General features: G+C 33.9%; 1 protein-coding gene across 2 annotated transcripts; it reads right to left on the bottom strand.

The window, feature by feature from the left end:
- Positions 1 to 5,633: 5,633 nt before the first annotated feature.
- LOC21400315 lies at positions 5,634 to 10,813 on the bottom strand. Of its 2 annotated transcripts, XM_024171924.1 has the most exons (10): positions 10,621 to 10,813; positions 10,233 to 10,456; positions 9,037 to 9,321; positions 8,641 to 8,700; positions 8,200 to 8,409; positions 7,225 to 7,343; positions 6,955 to 7,052; positions 6,391 to 6,515; positions 6,241 to 6,312; positions 5,634 to 5,969 (listed from the first exon to the last, which is right to left on the bottom strand). In XM_024171924.1, exons 2-10 carry the CDS (start codon positions 10,449 to 10,451, stop codon positions 5,943 to 5,945), a joined length of 1,215 nt encoding a protein of 404 aa, XP_024027692.1. In that variant the 5' UTR covers positions 10,452 to 10,456; positions 10,621 to 10,813; the 3' UTR covers positions 5,634 to 5,942. The 2 variants fall into 2 exon arrangements, with proteins under 2 accessions (XP_024027692.1, XP_010105964.1); XM_010107662.2 differs by having other exon boundaries at positions 5,634 to 6,312.
- Between the last annotated feature and the right edge of the window lie 2,878 nt (positions 10,814 to 13,691).

Here is a 13,691-nt window from a genome sequence, read left to right as displayed (position 1 = left end):
GTGTTATATATTAAGTATGCGCTATGTGATCCTAGAACACATTTAAAACTTAATATTCTCTTATCTAAATCAAATCCTTTAAAGTAATGTCCGGTTATAGCTAAATAATCTTTATTAGCAACGGCAGACTAAATATCTTCCGTTAACGCAACGCACCCACTAGTCGAGTGTAAAAGGTTTAGTAATGCATCTTTTTCTTTTTTAAATAATTTTAATAAATCTTTCCTAAGAGTAGTTTTTGAAGTAAACTGTGCATTAGGATTGTGTACAACCTTAATATATCGTTGCCAATTAGGATGCTCTACAAAACTAAGTGGTTGATCTAAAGCAGCTATCATTCGCGCAACTTCCATACGATCTTCTTGCGGATCGTATTTCCAAGTGGTTAGACCACCGGTTGCGCGATCAAAAGATAATTGTGTTTGGCGGAGTTCGGGTCCGCTAGATTGGCTAAGCTTTTGAAGACACTTTTTGGAGTGTCGTCTCAAGTGTGTGGTGCCGTGAATAGTGTCGCCTTGTAATTTAGATAAACAATATTTACACTGAGCTATATGTTTAGTGTTACCTTCATTATCCACCTCGTCAATTATGTCGAAGTGATCCCAAACTGTCGAGGTACGCTTGCATTTCCTCCTGGAGGTTGCACCCCTTGCCGACGCAGACGCAGACGCAGTCGCACTCGCCGCCGCTTCTCCACGCCCATTATTGCGACCACAACCTCCAGTACGTCCACCATGGCTTGGATTAGTATATTGCATTTGCTGCGTAACAAACTCATTAGTGGAAAATTGCCCTTCTTCTACATTGTGTTGGGCATCAACGGGAATACCACTATAACCAAAAGGATCCATTATAAAAAAATAAGATGAATTTGATAGAGAGAGAGCTTTAGAAAAATTGTGAGAGAGATTGAGAGAGATTGAGAGAAATTGAGAGAGATTGAGAGGGATTGAGAGAGTTTGAGTGAGAAAAATGTGTGAGGGATGGGGGGTATTTATAGGGAAATTTTGGGGTTAAAAAATGATTTTTTTTCAAAAAAACGGGATAAAACGGCTAGTTTTTTGAAATTCGGGTTTCGGGCAGTCGGGCAAACTCGGGCAGCTTGGGTTTTCGGGTAAAATTCGGGTAAAATTCAAAAAACTAGCCGTTTTCGGGCAATTCGGGATGTTCGGGCAACTCGGGTTTTCGGGTAGAATTCGGGTAAAAATTCAAAAAACTAGCCGTTTTCGGGCAACTCGGGCAAGTCGGGTTTTCGGGCAAAATTCAAAAAACTAGCCGTTTTTGGGTATTCGGGCAGGTCGGGCAATTCGGACAGGCGGGAAAAATTCGGGCAAAATTCAAAAAATCGGGCGTCGGGTCGGGTAATTCGGGCACACTCAATTTTTGGGTCGGGCAGTTCGGGCTTGGTCGGAAAAGTTCAAAAAAATCCCGGCAGACGGCGGTATACGGTGGTTAGACGGCGGCGGGCAAGAGTGGACATGTCAAATTCGGACTGCCCGAGCCCGAACCCGAATTTATTGCTTGGGCGGGCGGAAATTGGGCCGGCCCGCCTGAGCCCGAAAAAATTCGTGCTTCGGGCGGCCCGCCGACCCGAAGTTCCAGCACTAATCTACTTAATAAAAAGCGGCAATGCGCTTTCATTGCCAAGCTGCCACGTAGGGAACGTTTCGTTCCTGTTTCTCTCCTTTTTTTTTTGGCTTTTTCTGTTTTTAACCATTTGCCCTCAATTATTTTTTATTTACACGTTTGTCCCCTATTATTGTTTCTTCTCATTTTTTGTCTTCTTTCGGATATATATTCAAATCTACTTCGTTAAATTATTTTACTCTTCTCTAATTCCTCGATTATATTTTTGCGTTTACTGCAAATGTCTTTACTCAAGTAGTTTTCTTACTCCTCTATAAATTTTAGGTTACACGTGTTTGATTAATTTTTTGTTTTTTTTTTCTCTACTGAAATATTTTTTTTCTCCAATACACCCTCAAGTAAACATTGTTCTCCTTCTCATATGTATACTTAAATTATTTTTTATTTAATTTTTTTTAAATATGTTTTATATTTTGAAAAAAAATCGCTATTGAAATAATTATGCTTAACTATGCACTTATGTAAACATCATTTTCTTTTATATGTATACCCTAATTAGTTTTCTATTAAATTGGTCGTGCTCAAAATATTTCTTTTAGATAATGCATTTCAAAATTAAACATGATTAATTGTGTTAAATTGTGAGTTATTAATGTGCCTAATTTAATTTTTCTAATTAATTAAAAAACTTTAAATTATTTTCAGTATTTATGATTTCACCCTAATTTTTTTTTAAAAATACACTTAATTTTTAATGTATTTTATTTTATTTTTCCCTATTTCTTTTATTGTTCTTTTCCTTTTTTATTTTTCCTTTTCTTTTCTTTTTTTCCTTTTTCTTTTTCGTTTTCTTTTCATTCTTTTCTTTTTCTTTTTCCCTTCCTTTCCTTCCCGGTGCTGCCCAGACCACCCCTTCTCTCTCTTTCTTTTCTTTTTTCTTCTCCCTCTCTCTCTTTTTCTCTCACCGGCGCCACTCACTCTCTCTCTCTCTCGCCGGCGTCCTCCTCCCGACGCGCGCTCTCTCGCTCTCTCTCTCTCTCTCTCTCTCTCTCTCTCTCTCTCTCTCTCTCTCTCTCTGTGGATGGTTCTGCCGAAACAACAAGTAAAAAAAAATAGAGAAAAAGGTTGAAACAGAGGGAGCAAGGTTCTATCAACTAATTTGAGATAAAACCCCTTAAACCCCACTTTTTGATTTGAATTTCAAACTCGAGAAAGTGTGATTTTGGTTAGATTTGATGAATTTTGGTTAGGGTTTAGATTTGAACAAATTGGGGTTGAACTTGGATTAAATTTGGGGATTTTCAGTAATTGCACTTATTAAAGTGTTTGGAAACTGATTTTAATAATTACATGAGGATTTGTTTTAGAACGGAACTCAAACTGCAGATTTTGATATTTTCATTCCTATTGTCGGAATGTTGCCGAAATTCTTTAGAAAACTTGTTTTTGAGCTAAATTTCAATTTGAAACCACATTAATTGTTTGAGTTTTGATTTTTAAAGAATTTCAAATTGAATTATGAAATAAGTTGTAAACTTTGAATTTGGGTCAAGACACACTAAAGGAAACAATTAGACATAATTGAACTTGATTTGTTTTAGGAATGATGATTGTGTCCTTAAAATTTTGTTTTGTGACAATGTTAGTTAAAGGATTAGATTAAAAGCTTTGTGGAAAGCACAGACTAGGATAACGAAAGGCTAGCTCAGGTTTGATATTCGAGATGTAGGATATTCTTGTCTACATCCTTGATAGCCATGATTTCAATGATTTTGGCATATGAAAATGTTTTAAAAACAAAACATGTTTAACGAAAAATGATTTTAAAAGAAATAGCATGAATAATGCTATTGAGTTTTCAATAATTTAGAAATTAGATTTTAAAGGGTTTTCTTTCTTAAAATGAAATATTTTAAGAAATGATAAAACGTATGGTGACCACAGAGATCGGAATATGGGAATCGTATCCTTAGGGGTAGGTCTCGAAACCCATACGGTCCATTTCTTGCTCAATGGTGTTATTATGCCTCTGCATATTTTCATTATACATATATTTTACTACTATTACGTGAGTATTTCATTTTTTTTTAAAAAAGATGATCGGTTTCGGGTGTATGTCTTCAGACTGTGAGTACTTTAATTATTAAATTTTTATAGAATTATATCCTACTGGACCTTCTGCTCATTTTTTTTTCTGTTTTCAATGTTTTAAACCCCCCTTCAGAGTTAGCAGTTTAGATTTACAGCATGGCGAGTGAATGCTAATGAATTGAAGACGCGAGATTCGAAGTGGTTAGTTTGTTTCAAATTTACAGTTTTTAATTCTGTGATGTACTGTATTTCTGTATATAAACTGTATTGGTCGACATTGTCTCAGAGTTGTACTATTTTCCTTAGATTTTATGGACTGTTTTTAATATTATTTGTAAAAAAAAGACTTCGGAGTAATATATTTTAATATCTATTTTGGTATTTGTATATTTTATTTTGTTTTCATGATTTTTTTCTAATTTAATCCAGTTTAATTAAGTTAATTTTCTTTAATTATTTCCCAATAATCACGGCTCTATCCTTGAAGTCGTGACATTTTAACATCTTTAATTTTATTTATTAATAAAATATAACATTCAGTAGAAATATATGCTGCGATTAAAACACATTTTGATACATCTATTTTTTATTTTATTTTTTTATAAATCTAACTTTTCTTAAATGCACTTCATCGATAATTAGACTATTTAGGTCACTTACCCTAATTAGTTTTCTATTTGTTTTTTTTTAAATATGTTTTATATTTAAAAAAAAATCCAACTATTGAAATAATTATTCTCAAATATGTCCTTAGTTAACATCCACATATACACTCTAAATAGTTTTCTCAAATATGCTCTTAGTTAATTTTTTTTTCTAATTTCTCAATGCAAATGTTTTTCACAAATATATCGCTGCACAAATATTTGAGTAATGAATCAAATTATGAAAAAAAGAGGGTTCTAGATGTATGACTAATTTTGTTGTTGTTTTTTTTTTTTTTTACATTGAAATAATTTTTTTCCCTAAAATACCTTTAATCAAATATTTTTCTACTTCTTATATGTACACTGTAACTACTTTTCTATATATGAAATTAATTTTTGTAGGATTTTACTCCGCGCGAAGCGCACTAACATATTAGTATTATAAAAAGATTCAAAGAAATAGATAAGTCTATCGTAGGTATGAAAAAGTATCCTCCTAATAAGCTTTACTTTAAATCGTCACGTTCAGTCAATTTTGTACTTTATTTATTTGTTTTGATGTAGTTTTAAATTTTAAATTTAAGTATCTAAAGTTCAGAAACATACCGATAGACATCCCTACCGAAAAAGAGCCTAAAGAAATTGATAATACATCATTGTACCCTTTAGATGTTTGTATAACAAATCACTCTCCCTTCCCATGATGTATTGTTCAGCGTGAAAATGCTAGAGAGCAGCCCCAAAAAACAAAAAAAATTTAAAAAAAAAAAAAAAAAAAAAAAAAAAAACTGTACTTCTATTTATAAGGACAAAATACTCTTATTTGGAACTGAGCAATATGGATGGATACACTCTCTTTTTATATTTGTATGAATGGAGACATAAAGTTAAGGACTTGGGATTTATTTTATTTTATTTTTTTCCCCTTGAGGACTCGTGTAAATTGTGACTCAACTAGATTTCTTTTATTATTATTATTATTATTATTATTATTATTATTATTATTATTATCCACAAAAAGCCCTTTCCTTACTTAAAGAGTCAATGAAGAATCCTATAACGAATGGCCCTTTCTTCAGTTTGGCCTTATCCTTCACAAACAAAACAACATGCCAAAAACCAGATAAGAATTGTAGCGTATCTAGCTACTGACTCGCTTACACCCTTGTATTGTTCACACATCACATGTGGATCCGTGGATTCCTCATAGTTATTGCTGTTCGAATCCAGCCAATTTTTTGGTAAAAGAATATGATCCAAGCACTTAACATATCGTGTCCTTAGGCATCGTAATGCAATCATATCCCATCTTAATTCGTATATATTTTTAGGCTTTGAATGTTTTGGTTTACACATTTATAACAAGAAAGCAAGTACATTAGGGTGCCCCAAGATACGTTTTCAAATACTTCTATACATCACAACCCGCATACGAAATATAGTTGTAAAATAGCTAACTTATCTTTTTCCAGGTCTCAAGTGTAAACTAGTTAGGTACAACCTCAGACTGGGCGTATTATTTCATTTCACTACTAAAAAGCAATTACCGACATGATGTCATATACAAAAACTGATAAATACGTATTTAGCTCTCAGATGTTGCTGATTTACACTTTTCTATATCCACCTTAAACTGTCTTCAATCTGAAACAGTAGAGTAGGACCATGTGAATTTCAGGCTCAATGCATCCCTCCTAATTTGTTACTCATTAGAGAGCGTTTCAGGCTCTGTCCATCATCTGCTACTCTTTATGGTACAATTCTTTACATGAATGTAGACAAATCAGGTATGTGTCGTCGAGTGAGATACACACATGAAGCTCTACTACCATGGTTCCGAGTTAGTACCAAGAAAGTTTCGAGCAAATGATGGCTTGCTCCAACCTTCCTCCATTGCAATGAGATTAAGGCGTACCTTCAATTTCTCTGCAGCGTTTTCCTCCAAACTGCTCAACGAATCCAGTGATGGTTTTTGCGGGTAAGAACTCTGCAGTGTTAGAATGAATTTTAGTCAAACTAGAATGTACAAAAGTAAAGGGATACCTCTGAGAGATGGAGAACTAACCTCCGATTCTAGATACAACTTTAAATATTCCATTGATTGCTCATAAAATCCACAGTGGTAGAGAAGAATGCTGTAATCTCTCAATTCCTTTGGATCAGTTTTTAAGAGGATAAGACGTTCACAAGCTGTACGAATGATGTTTAACAATTAAAAATAAGTACAAAGGGAAAAAGATGGGGAGAAAAGAAAAAGAAAGTAGTTATGTAACTTATGTTTTGACTCTTAAAACATCCCGCTTAAAACTCATTCTGGGGATAGAATAAAGAGGACTATAACTATAGACAGAGAAGTTAATAAATGAAGATGGATTTCTTTTTCTTGGTAATATAATTGAGGGCAAGCACAGAAGGTAGAAGTTAGTTGTTTTTATAACTTCATGAGTGGCTAAACAGCCATATAAAGCATGAATGCCAGGCAAAATGTTAGTGATTAGCCTAATTCATTAGTTACATCTCATGTTATAGTCCCTGAGGCCTTGGCTAAACAGTACGAGCAGTAAGAATCCATTGAACATAATAGTCATTCTTTAGAAAATATTAGGAGAAGATTAAGTTTATCTCAAACCAGCTAATGCGCGTCTCATATCCCCAAAGCGTACACTGGTCCAAATGCCACGTTCTAGTCTATGTTGAGCAGCCTTAGCAGATGCGAGCCGAAAACCACTGCAGAAGGCAAAGTGCATAAGTAACAAAATCAGAACACCTTTTGGAAAAAGACAAGATAGGGGAAAAACCATGTCAGGGCCTTAGTAGAAGAGATCAGTGATTCAGTAGTTGAACAATTTATAACCAAAATAAATAATAAAATTTATATACATTTATTTAATTGACTTACAAATCCTCATTAATGTTCGGTCCATCTATACAGTTAGCAGCACGTGCAGCCCGCAAGAACAAGCTTTCTGCATTGTCATGTTGAAATGGCCAGAAAGCATCCTTCAAATTTCTCAATATCTGCAGGCATGATCAACTATGAGAACCACGTCCAACCTGGATTTATGGCACACTAGCATGTATATAACAAAAAATATTTCACTCCATAAATTTTCACTTAGCACGTACTAGATATTTAAGGAAACTACTTTTTTTGAAAACAAAAATAAAACGAAACCACTATTAAAATATACTAGAAATGCGGCAGGAATTTCTAATATTAATGCAACTATATATCTAAGGCAAACTGACTTAACAAGTTAACATATAGTTGTGTAGATATTTCTCCTTCTGGACAATCTATGACGTCAAAAAAAAAAAAAAAGGAGAGGAGAAAAATCTATGACGCCAAAACACTCTGTTGTAGGTACCACTCGTGTCTTGAAACACCACCAATGAAAGTGAAGAAGAAATTGTTCTCCCTTGTAATGCAAGGTACAGAAACAAATACATGCCATTATTGTTTGATCCGAAAGATAGAAGTTTTTTAACAGAAGAAACTAATTGCATATAACAAGGACAAACAGCTCTCTTAAACCAAAAGGAGGACCTAAAGTACAAGCACTAGTGAAAAACTCTCCTATTAAAAAAAATAAAACTAAAACAGCTCTCTTAAACCAAAAGGAGGACCTAAAGTACAAGCACTAGTGAAGAAACTCTCCTATTAAAAAAAATAAAACTAAAAGAAGAAGAAGAAGAAGAAGAAGAAGAAGAATACTAAAGATACAAGCACTAGAGAAGAGACAACTACATCATCCACAAAATTAACCACCGACATATGCAATATTGGGTAATTTATCAAAGAGTTAGACCAGCATATGTGATTCAAGTGATATAGTTCATGTAAATAAGTGAAAGAGGAAGAAAAAATAGTCACCTCCACCAGTAGAGCTTGTGATGTCATTATGTGTGCCTGATCAGAGTCCTTACTTTTATGTTTATGGTAACCTCTGGGAAGGGTATCAAGATTGCGAGGAACAAATATCTCCGCATCGAAATCCAAAAGGCCCCACAAACGAAGCATTTTTAGAATCTCAGAGTATATAAGTGAAAGCATTGCTGTGGATCCTGAACGGTGAGTCAAAACCTGTTTAAAGAGTAAGATAAGATAAACTATTGAAACCAACGACCAGGTTTGAAAATAAAGCATGAATAAATCAAGAAGACACCCTGTGAAACATGCTCCTGAACGGTGAGTCAAAACCTGTTTAAAGAGTAAGATAAGATAAACTACTGAAACCAACGACCAGGTTTGAAAATAAAGCATGAATAAATCAAGAAGACACCCTGTGAAACATGTGGGCCAAAGATCCATTACCGAGTGAAGATAAAGAGCTCGCGACTCTAATTGATGCTTCACACTGCTTCTTCGGAAGCCCTGAAACAAGAAACAATTCCACACCAAGGCAAAGACAATTAAGACAAAAGGGCAACAGTTGAGACTCAAATTTTTCACGCAGAATTCTTTACCAGGTAAAACCTCTAAGCAAGTTTCCATGGCATTATTCAATAATGAGACAATATAAGTTATCACAATGACGAGAAACGAAACTACACAAATATCAAAATATGAACTTGTTCACCCAGTCAAGTACCACATGACATATTGAGTCTAAACCACTATATTTCATTTTCTGACATAACCACTATATTTCATTTTCTGACATAATTTGCAGTTTACTTGTGAATAAACTCAACAATAAATCAATAGTACCTTCTTATCATATAAATAGCTTTCTAAACTGTTGAAGAAATTCTCAGGTGACCACCAAAACGAGGAGCTGTAATGAGAGCAATAACACATTGAAAGATCATCCAATCTATCAATGAAAGCATCAACAGGGAGAGGAACGGACGAATGAGACACGAGGGAATCATCCTCTGCTGCTATGTAAAGAGCTGTTTTCCCCAAATCAACATATCTATTGATGCTAATGCTGGTTTCTCTCTCTATGTCAGAAAGTTTCTGAATCTGCGAGCAGAATCCTTCCCTAGCTTCCTGTTCAATTATCACAAATGCATCCCATTTTCACAAAATAATCAATCTCATTTCATACTCAGAGACGCTCAAAAGAGGCACAAGAACACCAGACAGCGAAAAAACCGCTGGTGCTTTAAAACAAACAGTATAAAGCAGAAAGGGAAAACATTACGTAGGCATTAAATTCATCAATGGATTAAAATAAAAGAAGAATAAACACCCAAAATTTCACAAGTGGGAACTAAACACGAGCAGTAATACACACCATGTAAAATTTTATCACGAACATCATGAATGTGCACGTGTTACTCTTCAAGATGTATATTATTTCGGAAGGATGTAGTAAATAGTAGATTTACAAAACTAAATTAAGTATATAGTAAATTTTAAAACTATTTGAAACAAATAGCATTACCGTGTAAATATTTCATTTACGACTAGTAAAAAGATATTTTTTCACATAAATTTTCTTTTTACAATTGATAAAAAGAATTTTCTTTTCATGTAAATAAAGATGTTTTACCATTTTTTATGTCAGAAATGAAACATTTACACAGTAAATTACTATATTTAAAGCGTTTACTTCAAATAGTTTTAAGTTATCTTATTTATTTAACTTAGTTTCTATTTACTACAATTTCCGTATTATTTTCATCTAAATATAATAGTAGATAGAAATGCAGTTGAACATCAGAAACTGAAAGAAATGATTCTAAGATTATAAGCGTAAAAAAAAAGGTTCAATCACCATGAATGCATCAAATTTTCAACAAAACAAATCAAACCCACATACGAAATCAATCCATTTCAACCAAATGCAAAGAATTCACGGAAAGCGAAAAACAGGCATTTAAATTCATTACTAATTCTGGTAAGAAATTGATTTTATAGCCATTTTTATAAAAATGAAACTAGATAATTCAACAGACCCTGGCATGAGAAGTTTGGATTCCAGAAGAATCGAGAGCATCGTGGAGAGAAAACTTGAGGTGGCTGGAAATGAAGGAGGCAGAGAAGGATCCGCTGCGGCAGAGCACATGGAAACCCAAACAAGACGGACGATTAGACGGTTGATTCCTTGAGGCGAAAAAAGAAGAGGCCGTGATCAGAGACGTTGAAGTAGGAGAAGAAACAGCTACCCAAGTCATGATGTCTGAAAAAGTCAAAGAGTAAAATCAGAACCACTACATTTTTTTACCAATGACGAAAGCCCGACAGAGCCATATTCATGTCGTTTGGATTTAATCGCGTGATAGAATTAGAAAGTGAAATATTAGGATTCATTTCATGGTACGGATTATGTAAAAAACCACTGACCTTAAACAGTTCCAAGGGAATTGGAATTCTTTTGTCGGGCGATGTCGGAAAGGAAAGATGACGAGATTTGAAGAAGCAGTCAACTTGAGGACGATGAACAGGCTAGTGGGAGGTGGAAGATGTGTTGGAACGCCAAGAGAAATCCCCACGAGGACTTTTCCAGCGAGAAATCTGGTCCGTACGATGAGAAAAATGATCTATGGGCATTGATAGTTACGTAAAGATGATATTTTGTTCGGCTTTTAAATTTTTTTTATTTTTATTAACAGATATTTTGCGTTTTTCATTTTTTGGCTAAATGTGAATTTCATTCAACAAAAGACAACAACCTAGAAAAGCAAACAAAGTAGCAGCGAAGGGTATTAATTAAGGCTTCATTTAGGCCCCGTTCACTTCTCGGATTTGAATTTTCAATTCGAGTTAAGATATGACATTTTTTAAGAGTTTTTTATTGTATCAGAAAAAGTTAGATATAACATTTTCTTAGAACTTTTTACTGTAGAAACCTAAAACTGAAAATTCGAATCGGTGAAATGAACGAGACCTTAATTTGCTAATTAAAATTTTTAATCTGAGTTGGGATATAAATTTTTTTAGAGTTTTTTTTATTGTAGAAGAAAAAGTTAAAAGTAACTTTTTATGAGAGTTTTTAATTGTAATAAAATTAAAATTAAAAACTCAAATCGATAAAATAAATGAGACTTAAAATATGAAGCCAATGCGGCCAAAACAAATTTATAAAGAATAGTAATTGATAAGTCACTGGCGAGATTAAACTCAAAAGACCACCCATAGTGTGGCGTACCAGTAAAAGACGATCTATTAAGAAATTTGTTTATATTATGTTGAGATCAATTATCATCGTTCATTGTAAGGCTGTAATTAGGCCTCTCATTAACCTGTCAAATATGGCTTGGATCAATGTGAATCTGGATTTTCTGAATCTAGTTAGCGAAAGTTTGAGCCAAGTTTATTTTTTCTATTTATGATCTTAGTAGATTGTCAAGTGATTGTTGGATATGGGAGCTTGAGGACACTATTAATCTCTTTTTTCCTAAAAAAATAAAGATTCACGAAGGCTAATTCGAAGATTAAATGTTGTGATTGTTGTCAATAGAGTGCTGAGTACTTAAAAGGAAACCAAACAATGAAAAAGATGGAAAAAAAAAAAAAAAAAACAGAGGAGGTAATATGGTTGCAATGTTAGTTGAAGATGATGTCTTGTTTTTATTTGCGATGGTTGCAGTATTAATCTAAACGTAAGTCTTGTTAAGTTCTCCGATTCGAATTTTAATTATAATTTGTTACAGTAAAAAATTATCACAAAAAATCACATCTAATTTTTTCTACTACAGTAAAAAAACTCTAAGAAGGAGTCATATCTCAGCTCGAATTAAAAACTCGAATCGGAGAACAAAATGAGACCGTAAAAATTTACATTGCGTTTGCAAACTTCGGTGCTTCGTATCATGTCACTTTATATCATGATATTTTCTCCTCTTACATTAATGGCCTGAAGATGGAGAATTATGTAGAGTGCAAGATAAGTTGACAATTTGGTTCATGATAACGCGACTCGAAAATTTTTTAGAATTAATGGATTTAAATTTACTATAAGAATATTTATATTTACAACCATAAATTTTATAAATACTCCAGTAATTAATACCCTTGAATAAATATGGAAAAAATCTATTTTTTTATAGATACTATTTCTATAATACCTATTTGCTTTCTCATACACCTACTGTAATTATTGATTTGATTTTAATGCTATATTTTCTTTTTAAAATTATTATACTATCATTCTCTCTTTTAATTATTATGTGTGTTTAGATCCGTTTTTGAAAATGAATTTTAGCAAAAAATAAAAATTTTTAGTAGAAAACGATTTCGAGAAATAAAAAGTAAAAATGAAAACAAAATGACGTTTGTTTAATAAATATTTTAAAAACGAAAACGAAAACAATGAATATAATTTTTATGAAAAAATTAAAAAACAGTTAAATTTTTTTTTTCACTTTTCTATTTTTATTTTTTAATACTTATTAATAATTTATCATATATTAATTAATAAACATAATTTTACTTTTTTATTATATTCAAAACCTCTTAAAAAATTAACCAAATGTAATTTTAAAATCAGTCTCATTCTTAAAACAATCTCATTTTTATTTTTTATTAAAAATAAAATTATTTTAAAATCAATTCTAATCGGACTAAAAATTCCAAAAAAAAATAGTCAGTACACCCAAATAGTTGCCTCCCGTCAGGCTACAAACACCTCCATGCTGCCGCCCAGGAGCCACCGGCGACAACTACGCATCGAAGTCCTCTGCCGGCACCGCCTGCACCATTCGGACTTGCCAACCTCCGATTTACAAAATCCCGCCACTCATGCGTTGAAAACCCACTAGAAATGTGTCAATCACCGCCTAAAGAGCCACATCCTCTTCCTCGTTGCCGTGCATTATTCGTCACCACAGGTAGTGCTGGAACTTCAGGTCGGCGGGCCGCCCGAAGCCCGAATTTTTTCAGGCTCGGGCGGGCCGGCCCAATTCCTGCCCGCCCAAGCAAGAAATTCGGGTTCGGGCTCGGGCAGCCCGAATTTGACATGTCCACCCTTGCCCCCCGCCGTCTAACCACCGTATACCGCCGTCTGCCGGGATGTTTTTGAATTTTTCTGACCAAGCCCAAACTGCCCGACCCGAAGCCCGAATTTTTGAATTTTGGCCGAATTTTTCCCACCTGCCTGAATTGCCCGACCCGCCCGAGGTGCTCGAATTGCCCGAATACCCGAAAACGACTAGTTTTTTGAATTTTGCCCGAAAATCTGAGTTGCCTGAGTTGCCCGAATTGCCCGAAAACCCGAAAATGGCTATTTTTTGAATTTTTACCCGAATTCTGCCTGAAAACCCGAGTTCGTGTGTTCATTTCAAATTGTAATACATATATAAATATAATATATATATATATATAAATTGTAATACTAATATATATATGCCGCCGAATACAAGCCCGCGGCCCGTTCAAGGTGAAATTCGGGCTCGGGCGGCGGCCCAAAAATCTCG

The sequence above is a fragment of the Morus notabilis genome, unplaced genomic scaffold (genome assembly GCF_000414095.1).
Source record: "Morus notabilis unplaced genomic scaffold, ASM41409v2 Scaffold902, whole genome shotgun sequence".
In the NCBI taxonomy this organism is placed as follows: Eukaryota; Viridiplantae; Streptophyta; class Magnoliopsida; order Rosales; family Moraceae; genus Morus; species Morus notabilis.
Note: the sequence above shows the minus strand (reverse complement) of the source record. Positions and strands in the feature narration are given on the sequence as shown.

What these genes read in the sequence shown, in the direction of transcription:
- LOC21400315 (XM_010107662.2), bottom strand. Translation starts at nt 10,451, where the DNA reads ATGACTTGGGTAGCTGTTTCTTCTCCTACTTCAACGTCTCTGATCACG. An exon ending in GCTATTTATATGATAAGAAG is followed by an intron (nt 8,701 to 9,036) that starts GTACTATTGATT and finishes TTCTTGTTTCAG; the next exon opens with GGCTTCCGAAGAAGCAGTGT. An exon ending in TATGAGACGCGCATTAGCTG is followed by an intron (nt 6,516 to 6,954) that starts GTTTGAGATAAA and finishes TCATTCGTACAG; the next exon opens with CTTGTGAACGTCTTATCCTC.